This window comes from Chenopodium album, chromosome 11 (assembly GCF_948465745.1).
Source record: "Chenopodium album chromosome 11, dcCheAlbu1.1, whole genome shotgun sequence".
Classification (NCBI taxonomy): Eukaryota; Viridiplantae; Streptophyta; class Magnoliopsida; order Caryophyllales; family Amaranthaceae; genus Chenopodium; species Chenopodium album.
Window position 1 is genome coordinate 38257760 of NC_137844.1, and position 18680 is coordinate 38276439.

The following is an 18680-nucleotide window of genomic DNA, read 5'->3' on the forward strand; positions in this document are numbered from 1 at the left end:
ATCCAAGATCAAACACCACCACGAATACAATTAATGCAATAGTCGTTCTACCCCTAACATATAATTCAATTGATTAAAGAGGAAAAATAATCCCTGAATAGTACCAATGGTCTCTCCCGAGTTATCAATGGCTTCTCTAATCACAATCAAGCCTACTTCCGTGGAATCATGTAAATTAAAGACCTTGAGCACATTACTCTAGCTTTCCTAGTCATCCATCCAACTACTCTCGTGATGAATTTCAAACCCTTAATTGATTTTTTCAAACCCGTCAAACCCAACTCCCGTTGCGATTAAAAACAATGGATTAATAACAATACCAATTATCCCTAATCTAGTATTGGCATGAGCACAATCAATTAAGCATATCAATTACAATTATCATTAGAGAATTTAAAGAATTAAATCATGCATCAATCATATTCGGGTTCCGCTAGATCTTGGAATAAGGAAACTACTTACACATATTAACGAAGGCAAAAACAATATTCAATGAAGAAAACATGATTAATAAACAAATAAAAGTAAAAGAAGAAGTAAATATGAATTTACCAATTACTTGAATGAAGAAAAGTACCAATTGTTGATGAACAAAGATCAAAACTTGAAAGTGCAATTTAATCTAGATCTAGAGAGAATATTAGGGTTCTAATGAAGGTTTTAAAAGCTGCAAGATAATAACTAAGTGTTTTTAATCGGGGTTTACAAAGGGTATTTATAACCCATAAAATAAGAAATCCCGAAAAAAATAGGAAAATAAGGTTCCCGAAACATTGCCCAGGCAACTAGGGCAAGGCTGCCCGGTCGGGCGCGAGAAGCACACTCGTCCTTGCGCCTTTAAGAAATCCTTCATATGCAGCGCTTTTGTCCGCCTAGTCTTCCAGGGCAATGCTGCCCGGTCGGGCACGCAATACATACTCCACGGTTGACCCTCGAAGCTTATAATCAACACAAATCCTCTCCGCCCTGGCTGCCAGGGCGATAGGAGGAAGATGCTTCGTAGTAATCTTCACTTGTCTCTTCTCCTTCTTCCGCCCTGACTGCCAGGGCAATGTTGTCCTGCCAGGGCGGACACGGGATAATACTCTTTCATCATAACAAACTCTTGTGATCATCCAAATTAGCCTCGTTCATTCTGAAATACATCAAAAACAACGAAACTACCCGTAAAAGCATAATATGATCACAACTAAACCAAATCAGGCTAAGATAAGCTATGAACAACTAATTTAGACTCGAAAACTACCTAAATGGACTCTAAAAACACACACAATATACGACTTATCAAACTCCCCCAAGCTAGACCAATTCTTGTCCTCAAGCGTTGAAACATGGAGCACAAGAAGAGTAAGATAGCCCCTCAAGAAATAATATATGTGCCAATGAATTAAAACCAAGTGAAAAAACAAAAAACGCAAGTCATTGATTATAAAACCACCATAATCGTCAAGCACTCGCAATTGATAACCAATCTTTCCACACATCTCCCCTAACCAACTCAGTCATATATGAATAGCATCTCTTTTTAGTTGTGCAAATAAAGCAAACAATCCACTCATGTGTTTACAAGGGTTAGAATAAGAACACTCATCCTAGCTAATTGCAATTATGCATGTCGACTTCATGCAATTATCCTCTTTAGATTTGCTAATAGATTTTCTCCACTTGTAAAGCGATGATGCAAGTACGGAAGTCATGAGATCCTACATAAGGGTAGGCTTGGTCATATGGGGTTAGACGATGTCATTTGGGAATGTGGTGCTAAAAAAAATAACAGAAAAATCCTAATCCCACTACATAGCCAAATGTCGGGTTCAAACCAACCTTATATCCTCCGCACAACATACAAGCATGCCCTTCACTTTTCTTCACAAGAAAACATAGACTTCCATGACAAATATTTCCTTAGCTTTCTTTCTTCTTGGATTTCCAACTCGAATTCATGAAATTTTCACATTTTTCTCATTTTCTCATTTTTTTCTTTCTTTTTTTTCAACCTTTTTTTTTCTTTTAAACTTAGAGCATACACAAACTTATTTTTCTGAATTTTTTTCTTTTTTTTTATTCTTTTTTCTAACTTCTTTTTTTTTCTTTCTCTTTTATTTTCCAAACACAACTCAACAGGGCATAAATAATACATTGATTCTCCATCAAATAAACCTACAAAAAGGCTCTAAGGCATAAAATGTAAGGCGTCAAAGAAGGGGAATCATGGCTCAAATTGGTTCATCCTAAGAGTTAATGTGAAATAAAAAGAAAATAGAATAAGCATCAAACACCTAAGAAGTTTTGACTCTAATTATCTAAAAGGAACTTCAATCACTCTTCCACATTGCATCATAAGTCTCAAATAATCGCAAAGCAAATCCAAGAATCAAATTATATGAAGGAAAGTCTAACACACATGAAAAGAGAATGACTGAAATAAGATGTACCAGTCAACAATGGCTCAAAAGTTTCACATAGGTACTCAAGCTATCCATATTGGTCGAGCGGGGAGACCATTCTAGCCACAAACAAGTTCAAATCCAAGCCAATCAATGAATGGGTTTTCAAAAACAAGTTTTTCAATTTTTAAAATCACACATATATTACATATCATCATCGAGGCATAGTCGTATAAAGACGCTAAATAAACAACCCAAAGGAAAAAGTAATCCCTCCCTTAACCTAAACTTCACATTGTCCTCAATGTGAACATATATCGAATAAGAACAAGCAAGGGTAAGAGAAAACTAGGCCCTCCTGGCAGAGGAGGGATCATACCTAGGGACGGAGCTGGGACCGCCCTCAAAATAACGTTGCATTATATCCCCAAGACACTAAAAAGAAACAAAAACAAGAAAAAAGAAAATAAAGGGAAAAAATAAAACAAAACAAAAAACAAAAAGGAAATGAGCTGCCTCCCATTCAGCGCTTGTTTAAGGTCTTTAGCTCGACCCTTCTTTAGTAGCTCAACCTGGGTCACCACACAGAGAAGATACTCCATGGAATTGCTCATTAATATATCCACCTCCAAAAGACTCCTTCAAATTAGAGTTGATGTGCTTTGTATCCGAGCTTATTTTGATGTAACTAAACCCATCATGTGGTGGAATATTGTTCTTTTTGCTCACAGGATTTCTATTAGAAATACACTTATCAACCAAAGGGTTAGTAACATCAATTCTCAAACAAGTACCACTATCAAAAGTAAAATTATGGTCATTAAAAAGCTTAAACACAACTTGTTTATCCTGAGCTATAATGGTCACTTGTCCTTTAGGAACATCTATTAAATCTTGACTTGTAGCAAGAAAAGGGCGGCCAAAGATAAGCAGGATCTTATGGTCTTCTTTCATATCCACTATAACAAATTCAACAGGAAAGACAAGTTCACCAATTCTAACTAATACATCTTCAACTACACCCTTAGGGAGTCTAACTGTTCTATCAGCCATTTGAAGAGATATGGGGGAGGGTTTAAGTTTTTTCAAACCTAATTTTTCATACAAAGAAGAAGGCATTAAATTAACACTAGCACCTAAATCACACAAGATCCTATCGAAAGTTGTTTCGTTTATCTTGCAAGGGATAGTAAAACTACCAGGATCATGCAATTTAGGTGGTAGGCTCTCAAGTAAAATATTAGAGTCTTTCTCCTTCGCTACCACACTTTCTAATTCCTTATCATTATGATTATGATCTAGAATCCCTTTCACAAAATTTGCAAATTGAGGCATTTGAATCACAAGATTAGAAAAAGGGATGGTGGAATCTACCTTCTTAAGAGTCTTAGAATACTTCCCAAAATGCTTATCGACCATGGCTTTTCATAACCTTTGCGGGAAAGGCATCGGTTCCTCATAGGCTTGTGAAGCAACATATTTGGGTCCTTCATTCTCACGCATTTCTGTTTTCGACTCCAGATTGCACACTTTCTCCTCTAATCCCCCCGTAGTCAATTCATCTCTCTTCACGAAAATTGCATTGCATTGTTTCGTTTGGACTTTTACTTGATCTTGAAGAGTTGATAGATGACTCACTTTTTGTGATAGTTGAGAAAGATGAGTTTCTATCCTCTTATTTTGAGCAACAAGCAGTTAGATCGAGTTTTCAAAATATTCATTCTGCTTTGCTTGTAACTCAATTTGCTTTAAAATAAGCTCTTGTTGTTGATGTTGGGAAGTAGCAAAAGTCTCCATAATGGATTCAAGATATGAAGATTGAGGCGGTGGTTGGTGCATGGGGTGATGGTTGAAAGGTGCCCTTGCTTGAAAAGCGAGTGGTGGTGGAGGATTCACTATAGCTTGAATGTTCTTGTATGGGAACCCTTGATGATTTCTCCACCCTTCATTAAATGGCTTTGTGGAGGTCATGGTATAAAAAGCATTTGCTTGCTCAATCGTCATTCCATCGTAATTAAGCTGACACTCTCGTGCAGTATGACCCTGCATTTCACACATTTGACAAGTTTCTATCGAGGGTCAAGGAGGCCCAGCTTGGAATTGATCAAATTTATGAGTTAATGCCTGCACAGAACTTGTCAAAAGAGTTAGAGCATCAACATCATATTTACCTCCTTTGTTGGTAGCACTTCGTCCTCATGGATGGTAATTATCATTAGCTACCATCTTCTCAATCAAATCCTTAGCATCGGTTGGGTTCTTAGTCATGATGGAACCTCCAGGCGCAGCATCAATGTATATGCGAAACTCATGGGTCAAACCATTATAGAACGTTTGGATCAACATCCACTCTGGAATACCATGGTGTGGGCATTGTCTCTGCAATCGCTTAAACCTTCTCCATGGCTCATATAGGGATTCGTCATTATATTGATGGAAGGTAGATAGCTCGTTCCTTAATTTCGCGGTTTTCTCTTACCCCAAGAATTTAACTAGGAAGGCCTTGGCAAACTTGTCCCACATATCAAAGGAACCGATACCTTCATCTCGTAACCACTCCCTTGCCCTATCCCGTAATGAAAAAGGGAAAAGGCGTAGTCTAATAGCATCATCAGTGATACCATTGAGCTTCATAGTGTCACACTTCTCTAAGAAACTATCAATGTGAGTCACAGGGCAATCACTTAGGGAGCCCGCAAAAGAATCATTAGAGATGAACTGTATGAATTGGGGCTTCAACTCAAAACTCTGAGCAGTGATAGGTGGTCTAAAAATACTAGAGAAGAATCCAATTGTTATATCAGGAATACCATACTCTAAAAGTGATTTTGTTCCTGGATCAACCATGTTTCTTGTACTTTGATTTCTTCTTCTTCTACCTCTTTGTCTTCTTGCAGTAGCTTCGATCTTAGAAACAAACGGTGTTAAATCATCTGAACCTAAACTTCGAGTATGCATGCAACAAAGAAAATAAAACGGGAGATCAAAGACACAAGAAACAATAGCCGAAGTAACAAAATATATGCTTAGTAAAAACGAATCACAAATAACTAGAATGAAACCGTTAGTCCCCGGCAACGACGCCAAAATTTGATAGGCGTGTCGCGTGCCTAACAAAAATAAACCTAACTAGAATACTACTATGTAGACAGGCAAGCAAGGATCGAATCCCAAGAGACTATGGTTCAACTAATTAAATAGACTCAAGCAAATACTAAGCAAGTAACCAAATCAAATAAGTGAGAATCAATAACTAAAGAACTAATTAAAATGATTAAATCTAAGCAATATGACAAATCAATGCTAAAAACATCCAAGATCAAGCACCACCACGAATACAATTAATGCAATAGTCGTTCTACCCCTAACATATAATTCAATTGATTAAAGAAGAAAAATAATCCCTGAATAGTACCAATGGTCTCTCCCGAGTTATCAATGGCTTCTCTAATCACAATCAAGCCTACTTCCGTGGAATCATGTAAATTAAAGACCTTGAGCACATTACTCTAACTTCATAGTCATCCATCCAACTACTCCCGTGATGAATTTCAAACCCTTAATTGATTTTTTCAAACCCGTCAAAACCCAACTCCCGTTGCGATTAAAACAATGGATTAATAACAATACCAATTATCCCTAATCTAGTATTGGCATGAGCACAATCAATTAAGCACATCAATTACAATTATCATTAGAGAATTTAAAGAATTAAATCATGTATCAATCATATTTGGGTTCCGCTAGATCTTGGAATAAGGAAACTACTCACACATATTAACGAAGGCAAAAACAATATTCAATGAAGAAAACATAATTAATAAACAAATAAAGTAAAAGAAGAAGTAAAGATGAATATACCAATTACTTGAATGAAGAAAAGTACCAATTGTTGATGAACAAAGATCAAAACTTGAAAGTGCAATTTAATCTAGATCTAGAGAGAATATTAGGGTTCTAATGAAGGTTTTAAAAGCTGCAAGATAATAACTAAGTGTTTTTAATCGGGGTTTACAAAGGGTATTTATAACCCATAAAATAAGAAATCCCGAAAAAAATAGGAAAATAAGGTTCCCGAAACATTGCCCGGGCAGCTAGGGCAAGGCTGCCCCGTCGGGCGCGAAAAGCACACTCGTCCTTACGCCTTCAAGAAATCCTTCATATGCAGCGCTTTTGTCCGGCTGGTCTTCCAGGGCAATGCTGCCCGGTCGGGCGCACAATACATACTCCACGGCTGACCCTCGAAGCTTATAATCAACACAAATCCTCTCCACCCTGGCTGCCAGGGCAATGCTGCCCTGCCAGGGCGATGGGAGGAAGATGCTTTGTAGTAATCTTCGCTTGTCTCTTCTCCTTCTTTCGCCCTGGCTGCCAGGGCAATGTTGCCCTGCCAGGGCGGGATAATACTCTTTCATCATAACAAACTCTTGTGATCATCCAAATTAGCCTCGTTTATTCTGAAATACATTAAAAACAACGAAACTACCCATAAAAGCATAATATGATCACAACTAAACCAAATTAGGCTAAGATGAGCTACGAACAACTAAGTTAGACTCGAAAACTACCTAAATGGACTTAAAAACACGCACAATATACGACTTATCAACCACCAAATCATGACACATTGACACTACCACCTGACCCAACCCAGAACCTTAAACTCTAACGCAAAACACTAGCCCCCCTGCCCCACCCAACCCAAGTGGTCCAACAGCCCCCTACCCAACCCACGTGGTCCGACGCCCCAACCAACCCAATCTACGAAACCGGCAAAAACTGTTGTTGAATAACAATCAATAGAAATCCACAACACAATGATTAGCGTTCTTACTCAAGTTCCAATTGTCAATCAGAGCACTCACATTTTCATCTGAAAACCAAGTTCAAATTACGTCCTTTTAAAAAAATATATATCAAATTACGTTTAATTTTAATCTAAAGCTAACAAATTCAATAAAACAATTTTGATTTTGTTGCATTTTTAAGGAGCAATTACTCGGAAGTGCCCTGACAGCCGCCGTCATTTACGAGAATCGATGAAATATCTACAAAACAATTTCTGAGAATACTAAATTCGACAAGGGGGAAGGGGGGATTGGGAAAAAGGCGAGGTGGGATTAGGGTGAGGGTGTTTTTGGCGGGGAAAGGGAGTGCTCCGGCTGTAGGTGCTCTAGCACGGCGGCACGGGGTAGGGTGGGGATGTTGTAACTCTAGATCGGGAAGAGGGGTTGTTTTTATTTTCATTTATTATTATTGTTTTTTATTTTTTTATAACTATTAAAAAAAATTAAAATATGACCAATAAAAAGGAGACACGTGGCATTTAACCTTCATCAACAAGTTAACAACTTGATAAAAGGCTCGTTTTGATAATATGGGGGTCAAAGGTAGGATTGTTTCCAAATTTTGAAAAGGTGGGATTGTTTTGAGCAGAAATGATAAAGGTGGGATTATTAATTTCCATTTTTCCTATATTATATTGCACAAGAGAAATTTAATACATATGTTGTTCCATGTAATATTATTATATAATCTTAAATTTCACAAATTCATAATGTCTTCTCTAAATGAAATTTTACTCTTCTTGGAGCGAGTCAAATTTCTCTTACATCTTTTTATTTCTTTTTCACTATGTCCGTGAAAAACTTCTTTTTTTCTACATTGCATCTGTTGAACATGTTTCTCGATTTCGGTTAGAAAAGATGAATAAACTTTAAACACCCTCTTACCTGTAATTTGTGGGATTTGCTTCTGATTTTGGAGGTATTATAAGTTTATTCATAGGTTCACCTTATCACACCAAACACTTTTATATCTCAATTGAACCTTCTGTTCATATTGTGTTGTATATGATAGTGGCATACATGTTATGCATACTTATTATTGAAGAGATACTCAGTTCATGGCACACTATTCACCTTTTTTTTTTTTAAATTGTACAATTCAAGTTTCTAGTGTGGTTGTGGTTGAATTGTCTATTGTGGAGGAATTTTAATTCCATAGAAAATCAAAGTTATGAGTTGGATTAATTATGCTTGTTTGGCTTTTAAGGTTCTTTGTTTTCTAGTGAGGAAACTAATGATATTAGTAGTACGAAATTTAAGATACTTTGTTATTTTAATTAATTGTATTAAGACTTGTTTTGCTTAAAATTAAAATATTATCGGTGTAATAGTTGAAATAAATCAAATTATATTAAAATTATGTACATATTAACAAATTATGTGAAGTTATTTATACATTAACAAATTACATGAAACAACATATATTCCTTCCATCCCATCATATAATTCCTGTTTTCCTATTTTTGATATCCTAAATTTTGTTCCTATTTCTATATTTGGATAGTATGTAAAGACCATTATACCCTCAATTTTTTAATTTTATTCATTGAACTTTCTAAATTACCCTTGAATTTTGCACATGTCTTGTACAATTTTCTACTTTCTCTCTCTAACTTTTGTCTATAATAGTATTTTTCACTTTAATTAATGTATTTCTGATATGTGACATTTATGTCACTTTTAGGGTGTTTTTAGGCTTTTTTTAGGACAGTTTTTACGCTTATTTATTGGTTTAGTTTCTAATAATTTCCTCTTTTTTGAGCCTTTATTTCTCTTATTTTCTTATTCTCTTCTTTCATCCTTTAATTTGGTCATTTTTTTTTTTATTAATTTTTAGCTTAATTTTGTAGTTTTAGTTCATAATTTCCTAATTATCTCTTTCTATGTATTTTCTTTAGTTTCAAGTTTGCTAAATCCATTTTATTTTATTATCTTCTTTTGTTTTATTTTATTCCCGACTCTCCTCTTGTCGTTGTGTGTAGGTAATTATCGAGGTTCGAGGTTCGAGGTTCAATACACGTGTCTCAAGTTTTGAGTCATAAATGGAGTCTAGAGTTCAAGCCATTACAAGCACATCTCCCTATCCTATACCACACAATCACTCACCAATCTTCCCTTGCATCTTCACCCCAAACCACTAACACTCCCCTACTTCCACCAATCTCAGCCCACAACTCCAACATACCGCACTAAACCACACAACAATAGCCACCATTTCGCCACCACTCACGCGCAGCCCCTGTGACCTGCACCTTCCCAAACGCTAGCCAACATCACCAAAATCACCACAAATCACCGGCTGCATTCACGGTCATCGCACCACAAAAACCCACCGCGCAACGGCAACTACAACAATAGCGCATTCGGCAGTTTCCCAACCACTAACCGCCACCATTGCCTCGCCATTCAACCACAAACCACCGGCAAGAACCTCTAACAGTAGCAGCCCACGAATCGCAGCAAATTAGCCTGATTTCCATTAATTTTGGAGCGGGCTCTATGTTCTTCAAAGTGGGCGCTCTTTCATGTGCTTAATTTATTCAATTTGAGGTAGAAAGGTTGTGTTGACGCTCCGATGGTGTAGACACCTGATTGTGTCTCCCCAAAACCAAACCCAGTGATGAGTATTTTTCACGTCATTTGATTATCGAATGAAGTGAAATGTGAAAAAGTCTTGTAATTCCCTTGTTTTAATAAAAAATACCTCTTTCTATTTTCAAAAATCTTTCTTTCCATACCTTATTTATGAAAAATTTTCAATCCAATATGGATCCAATAACTGTGTAGTTGGATGGGACTTGAAAAGAGCTTTTTAATAATATATTATAAGCCTGATTCCGATGAATAATGAGGAAGTTATGGCCCAAATATTAAATTGGATATTAAATGAGTTTTATGGGTGACCCAATGATCAAGTAGAGGGTCCATTAATAATCATTCCTAAAGTCATTAGGAATTATTTTAATTTTCTAGAATAATCTAGAAGGAAATTTTAATTTCTAAAGAGATTAGGATTAATAATTATATTTTTATATATTTTAGAAAAGATAAAGAATTTTAGTTGAAAAATGACTCTAATATGATTTTAAGAAGGTTTAATATGATTTTTAATGATAAAGTACGGACTCTAATTATCCAATTATATTGGAAAAAGGACTCTGTATGACAAAATTTTATCTCGCAGCACCATCGCGCTGCAACTGGTCCATCCCGCCACGATGGGAGCAGTTTTACTTCGATTGAAATTCGGTCTTCTCTAATCGTTTCCGGATGTTTTTCTCTATAAATAGGGTCGTATTTCCCCGTTTTAATCATCAACAACCATCTTTCTATTCTTTCTCTCTCTCTCGAAATTAGAAGCTTATTCTTTCTCCTTCTTTCTAAGCCTTGCCATTTCAAAAACACCATACATCCATCACGAGACTTAGACACACCTAGCCAAGCTCGAAGTTGCCTTCGCCCTAGACGTGAAAGGTTGATAATTTCTGAGGGTTTGGTCATAAATCCCTATTTCAATTATTTAAATTAATTGTTTGATTTAATATTTTTCTTGAAGTTACTAACGTGAGTATTGTTTTGATAGAAACAGGTACGACGTAACAAAGTGAGTAATTTCATTGCTATATATCTTTAGGAATCATGCTTACATTATTTTAATTCCTATTATCATATTAGGATGTCTTCATGATTCCTAGTATTATGTTTAGGGTAATAACTAATATTTCTAATATCATGTATGTTTCTGGTATCATGTTTAGGTTAATTCCTATTTCTTCTATCATGATAGTATCATGTTAGGGCTAAAGCTTTAATCTTCAATGTTTAATGACATGCTAAGATTTGTTATTAATCATGTTAGTATCATGCCTAGGGTCTTGCTTATATTATTATGGTTAGATGTGAATATTGTTATGATGATGATGATTTGTTGTATCAATATTATTATTGTAATACCCCGTATTTTTGAAACGTATTTTCTAATTAGTATTCTCTTTAAAAGGGTATTTTAGTAATTTATTTTTGGAGCCAAAATGATATTTGAATTTCGACGCCTAAAGTATTTTAAGACTTAATTATTATTTTTGGATTTTAGATAAGATTTATTATCCATTTATTTTATTTTAAAAACCGGATTATTTATATATATTTTGGATATTTTAATTAAACAAAATTATATTTTATTATTTATTTAAAAGGGTCGAAAATTCCTAAATTATTAACTATGATTTTTGTATTTCCTATGTGTAGAAAAATCTGATTTTCTTAGTTATTTTATTTAGTGAATAATTGGTATTTTCCTAATTAATTATTTTATACAAAATATATTATTTACACAATCATTTTTAATCCTTAAAATCTAGCAAATATTTCCCTAAAACTATAAGTGGAGGTCCGTAAATATGAGCATAGATATGCTCAATATTTTCGGCCACCATATGTTAATTTTAGGTTAATTATTTTGTTAGTTTTGTATTTTAATTATCTTCCTCAAATTCCTTATTTCCTTAATTCCTATTTTCCATCTCACAAAGATTTGATCATCTTATTTTCCTACCTTATTTCATCTTTGATTATTCCCCAAGTAATCTCTTTTGCCATATTATTTTCATGACAAACACACTTTCCTAAATTCTATTATTCTTAATCACCTTAATATCAAAAGTTTCCATATTTCTTTATTCACTTCTCCAAGTAATTCCTTAATTCTTTTTACCATAATTCATCCTACATTCTTCTACCATAATTCCCTCATTCATGAGCCTATAAATACCCCTTTATACCTCTCATATTCTTCACACCAAAAATCCAATTCTCTTCTTCTCTCTTATTCTTCTTTTCCCTAAACCTTTTCATACTTTTCTTCTCCTCTTTTTCATACAAATATTATCTCATATACCTTTGAAGCCAGTTTTCGGGCACTTCTGGTCAGTTTTTGGGGTATTGATGTTTCACAGAAGATTGTTCCTCTCAAAAAATCCTTGAGGTTAGGCTCAAGAATCACCCAATTCAGAGTTATATTGAAGGAGTTATGGCCTTTGTAAGTTATGCCTATTCTTTCCAACGAAAATTCAATTCTCTTTAATCCTATTCCTTTATTTTCTTCATGGTTAGTTTTCTAAAATATAAATACCTATTTCAAAGCTATAATTTTATATTAAAGTATTATTTTAAAAGATTTTTATAGTCCATGCAAATTAGATTTGAGTTTATGTTGTGATAACCTTATGGTTATGTTATTTGCAAGGTGTATTCGTGATTGAACTTTGAAAGTGCAAAGTGTTGATTAATATTCGGAATCAAGGTTCTTGAGGCTCTTTTTGTGTGGTTTTTCTAGCAAGGATCAAGGTACGTTTAGGTGGCTAGATACCTTTGGAAGTGATTGGTTTGAATAACATGTTTTATATGATTTTATTGGTAATTGATTTGAATTATGTTTGGAGGTACTGATTTTAATATTTAATTTGTTTTAACAAAAGTATTTTGAATGATTGATTTTTAAATCATGTTTTGAATGGTTTGAATTACTTATGGTGTTTAAATAAAGGAATTGATTTTAAAAGGTTTGTTGAATTAAATAAAAGGTTTTTCAAGGAAGAGTTATTGATTTTGAAAAGTTATTAATATGAGATTTTATTCTCAAGTATTTATTTAAAAGGTTTTGATTTTTGAAAGTATGTGGAATTATTAAAAAGGAGTTTGAATTATACTGGAATTTATTGGATATTAAAAGGATTTATTGAACCATTAAATTATTATTATTATTAATGCTTTATAAGCATGTTGGTAATCCCACTATGCAGATTTGGTTTATTGATAAGGTCTTGGACTTTGTATGACCGGGTCTTTCCTCAAGAATAGCCTTGTAATATAAGGAGACTAGCTTCGGGGGTGTGCACACTTGGGTGAGGAATTGGATTAAAAGAAATTGGTTCTTAATAAAGGAATTGGTTTTATTAACTATTATTTTGAATATTGAATCATTGGAATTGGTTTTGGAATAATGAGTTTGGAATTTATTGGATTAATTATTGAAATTGATTTTTAAAGCATTTTTGCAAATAAATTGAGTTTACATTATCTTGCACTTATCGTACTTAGCATATTTTGCTAATCCGTATTTCCTATTTGTTTTGGTTCGCCCAGTTTACTGTAATGGTAAGAAGTGTTGACTATTTTCAGGTAGAGTCATGAATGAGCATATGGGAGTCCCGGGATTCGCTTCACCTAGTTTAGGAATGTTGGTCTTGTCTTTATTTTGAGTACTCATAACAATGTTACTATTTTAAAGTATTAATAAAAGAAAGTTAAGTTTCTGCTGCAAGTTTTGTTATTGAGTTAAGTATTTTGAGTAGCCTTGTGTAATCACGCGGCGGTAATACGCCCAAACCTATCTCTATGGTATAATTATACGTATTACACTAGTATTTCCGTAGAGGAAGATTTGGGGGTGTTAAAATTATGTTGCTTAATATATTATTGTTATTGCTTGATCACGCCCTCTGTTGCAGGTTTAAAGGGAATTTGTACTTGAAATCACGCTTAATAAGATAATTAATAATTTTATTTAGGCTAATATGGTTTTAACTCAAGTGATCGCCAATAATAGATTTGTTTGTGCATAATATATCAACCAACATAGATTAAACAGGTTTAGGATTAATATATTAATTGCATGTTAGTCAGAAAGTGCACATGAATATGAGAAGAAGAATGTAGAGGCCTATTTAGGGTAGGTTCAATCTCTTTTAGGTTGGATTTGTACCTTCATCCTCGAATATCCAGTCATGATTCAAGACCACTATGGAGTTAACAATCTCATGGATCGTGAAGTGGTGTAAACTTCACCATGTGAACGGTTTACAAGTTCCTAAAACTTGTTGGCGACTCTTTTGCTCTAGCTTTCTTCCCTTTGGACGCCACCATGCTTAAGTGTATGATCACAGTGGGGCTCAAGTGTGGGATGCTTGAAATTATTCCCTATAGATGGGTGTGCGTGGTCGCTCCGATTTCCCATCTAATATCTGTACGGATTAATGAATTAGGAAGGCTGAGATTTCGTTTCGATTATCCAAGGGCCACGATTTAATGATGATTGAAAGTGAAGATTTCCAGCTGTTTGATATGATTGCGATGACAGTGATGATGCGTGTGATGGTGTTGACGATTGATCAGAGTAGCCACGAAAGGAGAAGAAAGGGTCTGATTGTTTGGGGATTTAGTGGATTTTGTTTTCTTATTATTTTTATTTAGTTTTATTTCCCTTTTTATTTCTTTTTTTTCCTTAATTTCTTTTCTTCCTTAATTTTTCTATTCTCTTTTATTTTATTTAGCTTGTAATATAAATACCCATTTTGGGTTTAATACTCTCTTAACTTTTAATCAACCTAGATGAGATTAGTTTGAGCCTCTCTTTTATTTTCTCTATCTTAGGGTTAGATTAGGATTTTCTCTCTCTAATTTAGGAGTAGTTTTACAGAGAGAAAGCTTGGATTTCTATGGAGATTTGAGATATTGAAGAAGCAATTTGTGGATTCTCTTCTCATATATTCAATGAGATTTTCTAACTTTCTCTCATCTTTATTGCTTTGTTTAATTCTTGTTTTTGCTTAATTGTTTGTTGATTTGAGTAGTTAATTAGTTTACTAGTTTGATTCTTGCTTTAATTCTTGTTTTAGCTTGTTTTCCATGTTTTTGTTCATCATGTTTCTTAGAATTTGTTCTAGGGAAATGGATGAAGGTTATGTTGATGAATTGAATGATTGATTGTGATTTGTATGCAATTGATTCTTGACTATTGTGTATGGATGATGCTTATATGGAGTAACATCTTTCTAGCTAATTGATTCTATGTTCTTAATTGTGCTTTCAATCAATTGTGCAGAAGTGAGTTGTTTGAGACTTTAAATTCTTCCATACCTATACTAGGTTAGTTGCACGGGAGTGAATTAACTTAATAGGATAATTAGCATGCTTAATTGCGCAGGAGTGAGTTGAGTGTGTTGATCGTTCCTAATTGAGATCATTTTCATCTAATTGCAATTTTGTTGTTGAATGCATTGATGTAATTGGATTCCACTTTCCCAAGTTTTCGTTGTTTGCTCTAAGTACTGTTTTAGTTGTACCTCTCTCTATTTCATGACCATCCTACTATACACTTAGTCTTCGTGGTTAGACCCTATACTTGCCACTAACTAGCTTGGTGTAAGTTTAGGTTTATAAATATCTAATTTTATTAGTGTAGTAGCCCAACGACCTACTTTCCCACGATCAACTTCATCCACTTTTTCCTCCTATTTTCTTAAATACCGTGAAATAACACAAACAAGAACTATATTATGGGACGGAGGGAATAGATATATTATATTGCACATAGTCTTGTAGATTACGTAAAATTTGCATATTATCTTTCCTAAATTAAAAACGGGGTCAATAAATCAAATAAAAACATTAATTTTGTATTTACTTAATCTTTGTTTATTTTTTTTTTAAATACAAAATATAAAATCTTATTACAAGTGACAAATGTCAAGTGACAAGTGTTACTGTGTCACTGAAAAATTTTCTTTCTTACTTTTCATTTGATGAGAATGCCGCTCATTTCCAGTTAGAGGAGATGAACAAGACTCTCACCTCCTTACGACCTGCATCTGTCTATGAAGGCATTTTGAGTTTATTCATTGCTTCACCTAATCACACCAAAGAGTTTTAATCATCAATTGAATGTTCAATTCATGTCGTGGTGTATGTGATATTGGCATACATGGTATGCACACTCATCATCGAAGAAAATCCAAATTCGTGGTATATCGCTCGACTCTTTCTTTACTATGCGATTTAAATTTTTTCTATGATGGTGGTTATCAATTGTGTAGGAATAGTAATACCAGAAAAAAAAAATCAAAATTATGAGTTGGATTGCCTATGGTTGTATAGCATTTAAGATATTTTGCCTTCTCGTAATCCTACGCAATGTCCTAGTAAAACCCCGATAAACCCCAGTTGTCTCAAACCCTGATATTAGTAATACAGAGTATTTTTTGTTAAGGCAGTGAATAAGAGTAATTAGTAAATGACTAATATTAGTAGTACAGTGTATTGTACTTTGTTAAGGCGGTGGATATTAGAGTAAATGGCTGATATTAATAGTTCGGAGTATGGTATTTTGTTAAGACAATTAAGGTACTTTGTTTTTTTTTTTTTTTTGTTTTTTTTTTAATTAATTGTATTAAGACTTCTTTAGCTTAAAATTAAAATTGTAGTGTAGAAAAGTAAATTCCAGTACTATTTTGGAATTTTCTCCTTAATGCAATATTTATTTCTATTTTGCCTAAGAAAAAGGAACATATTGTATTTTTTTAATTTTTTTTACAGAAAGGAACTGATTGTTATAGACTGGTAAAACGGAGATGATATTTAATAGTAATCCTTATAATCCAATATTAATATTGCTGTTGAAACTTGAAACAAAACCAACTTATTAACAGAGTTACAATGAATTAGCTTAGCTTTGCAACATATAGTTGAAACAAAATCCAAACTAGAAGCTTGTAAAACGCACATCATAGACCTCCACAGATCCTTTCAACTAATCAATTAACTTTTTATTTTTTACAAGAAGAAAAGAGATTTCAGTAATAAAATATAGCCAAATGGCACTTACATACAATTCCTAAGAAATCAAGAATTCTAACACAAGTACACACCTTGAAACTAAATACATTGTAGATTTGATTAACAATCGCCTTAATAAAAAAAACTTCTTCTGAAGCAATGTAATCTGTGAGTTCGCACTGATTTGGCTTGAAATCCACTGATGCGTAGTCGTTTGAGTAGAAATACTCATGTGGTCCTCCAGATTCTTGTAGAGATTATGAAACCGTAAATCTTCAATTCCCGCCATACGAACATAAACCGTAAATCTATTTATTTAAAGCAATTAAAAGGTTTTTTGGCCTTACCACCGGTAAGAATACCAATGAAAGCCCCTACAAAGATTCATAATTGAGACCAAGATGAATAGAGATGGAGAGAAAAGGGAGAAGAGGGAAGGAAAACCTTCAAAAAAAAATTGAAAAAACCTAGCAATGTAAGCTAGGAAAACCCTCTATCCCAAGGGAAAAACCCTTAAGGAAACCAAAAAAAACCCTCTCAAGTAGAAAACCTAGCACATTTGAAATAACTAATCAATTAACTTGTGTATAAGCAGCAAGTCTGCTGTACTGAAGGCCCAAGTTAAGACATATCATGCAATAAAAATATTTTAAAAAAAAAAGAAACAAAACAAAAAAATAAGGGTTCATTTGGCATCAATGTGGTTTTCCATTTTTTTGGTTTTTTGTTTTTCAAAATCATATGATATATGTCATACAATGAATCAAAAATAAGTTAAACTTATTAAAATTATAATAAATTTGAAGACTGACAACTAAAAAGTGAAAATACCTTTTTCTTATTTTTGGTTTTTTTTTTTAAAAATATAGAAAATTGAAAACAAAAAAAAAGGCCAAACAAACGGGGTTATGTAAGAATTTATATAATATTTGATGTATATGTAAGAAATTATATTATATATTATGTAAAACGAATAAAATAACAAATTAAATACAAAAAATATTTGTTTTAAAAAATATAAATAAACCGTGCAATGCACGAAATTCATCTAGTATCTTCATAAAAGGATACTCAAATATTACATACTTTGTACATATTGTGTAAGTTTATATTTTTCTAAACTCAATTTAATTTATTTTAATATCTTGGAGGTTAATTAATCCTATACTATCAACACAGTTATAAAGCATATATGAGTTGCTTTAAATTGATTTATAATATTGAAATTGAAATAATCAACATATAAACCTATCAACCATAAATTGTGAACTAATTAAATATATCATAATTGGATATTATTTAAAAGATTTTTTTTTTTTAATGAATTTACAATGTAAATAGATTAATATGTGTAATAGTAATAATTTATTTGTTGCTTATTTGGGCGACACTTGACGAAAAATTGGAATGTTGTACACACCTAAAAATGTCTCCCCAAAACCAAACCCGATGATGAACAACCTTTCACCGCCATTATTGGTCGGGTTGAGTATTTAATCTTGGAGTGCTTAAATCCATATTCAATCCCAATACATTTCATAAATCAACCCAATTCCTAGCCTATTTCCCCAAACCATAACTTATTTTCCTCATTTTTGCCTTTAAACCCAAAATAATTCATTTCGTGTCCCTCAAAATCATTAATTTCATGTCCTTTTATAAAAACGTTTAGACTAGTTTATTTTGGTGCATAATCTGGGTCCAATGATTGAATAGTTGGATAGGGTTTGAAAAGAGCTTTCCAACGATATATTATAAGCCCAAATCCGAGTTATAATGAATAAATAATGGTCAAAATACTAAACTGAGCCTAAACGAACCTAAGCCCACCTTA

General features: G+C 33.4%; 1 protein-coding gene and 1 non-coding gene across 2 annotated transcripts; one reads left to right on the top strand and one right to left on the bottom strand.

Moving 5' to 3' along the window:
- Positions 1-2954: 2954 nt before the first annotated feature.
- Positions 2955-3806, bottom strand: LOC145566588 (uncharacterized). Its single transcript, XM_081625960.1, has 2 exons — positions 3223-3806; positions 2955-3123 (listed from the first exon to the last, which is right to left on the bottom strand). Exons 1-2 carry the CDS (start codon positions 3804-3806, stop codon positions 2955-2957), a joined length of 753 nt encoding a protein of 250 aa, XP_081482086.1.
- A 937-nt stretch (positions 3807-4743) lies between these two features.
- Positions 4744-4850, top strand: LOC145569588 (small nucleolar RNA R71). Its single transcript, XR_014096178.1, has one exon. It is a non-coding gene; the product is annotated as a small nucleolar RNA R71 (small nucleolar RNA).
- The last annotated feature ends 13830 nt before the right edge of the window (positions 4851-18680 follow it).

What these genes read in the sequence shown, in the direction of transcription:
- LOC145566588 (XM_081625960.1), bottom strand. Translation starts at nt 3,806, where the DNA reads ATGGTCGATAAGCATTTTGGGAAGTATTCTAAGACTCTTAAGAAGGTA. An exon ending in GCTCAGGATAAACAAGTTGT is followed by an intron (nt 3,124 to 3,222) that starts GTTTAAGCTTTT and finishes TATTTCTAATAG; the next exon opens with AAATCCTGTGAGCAAAAAGA.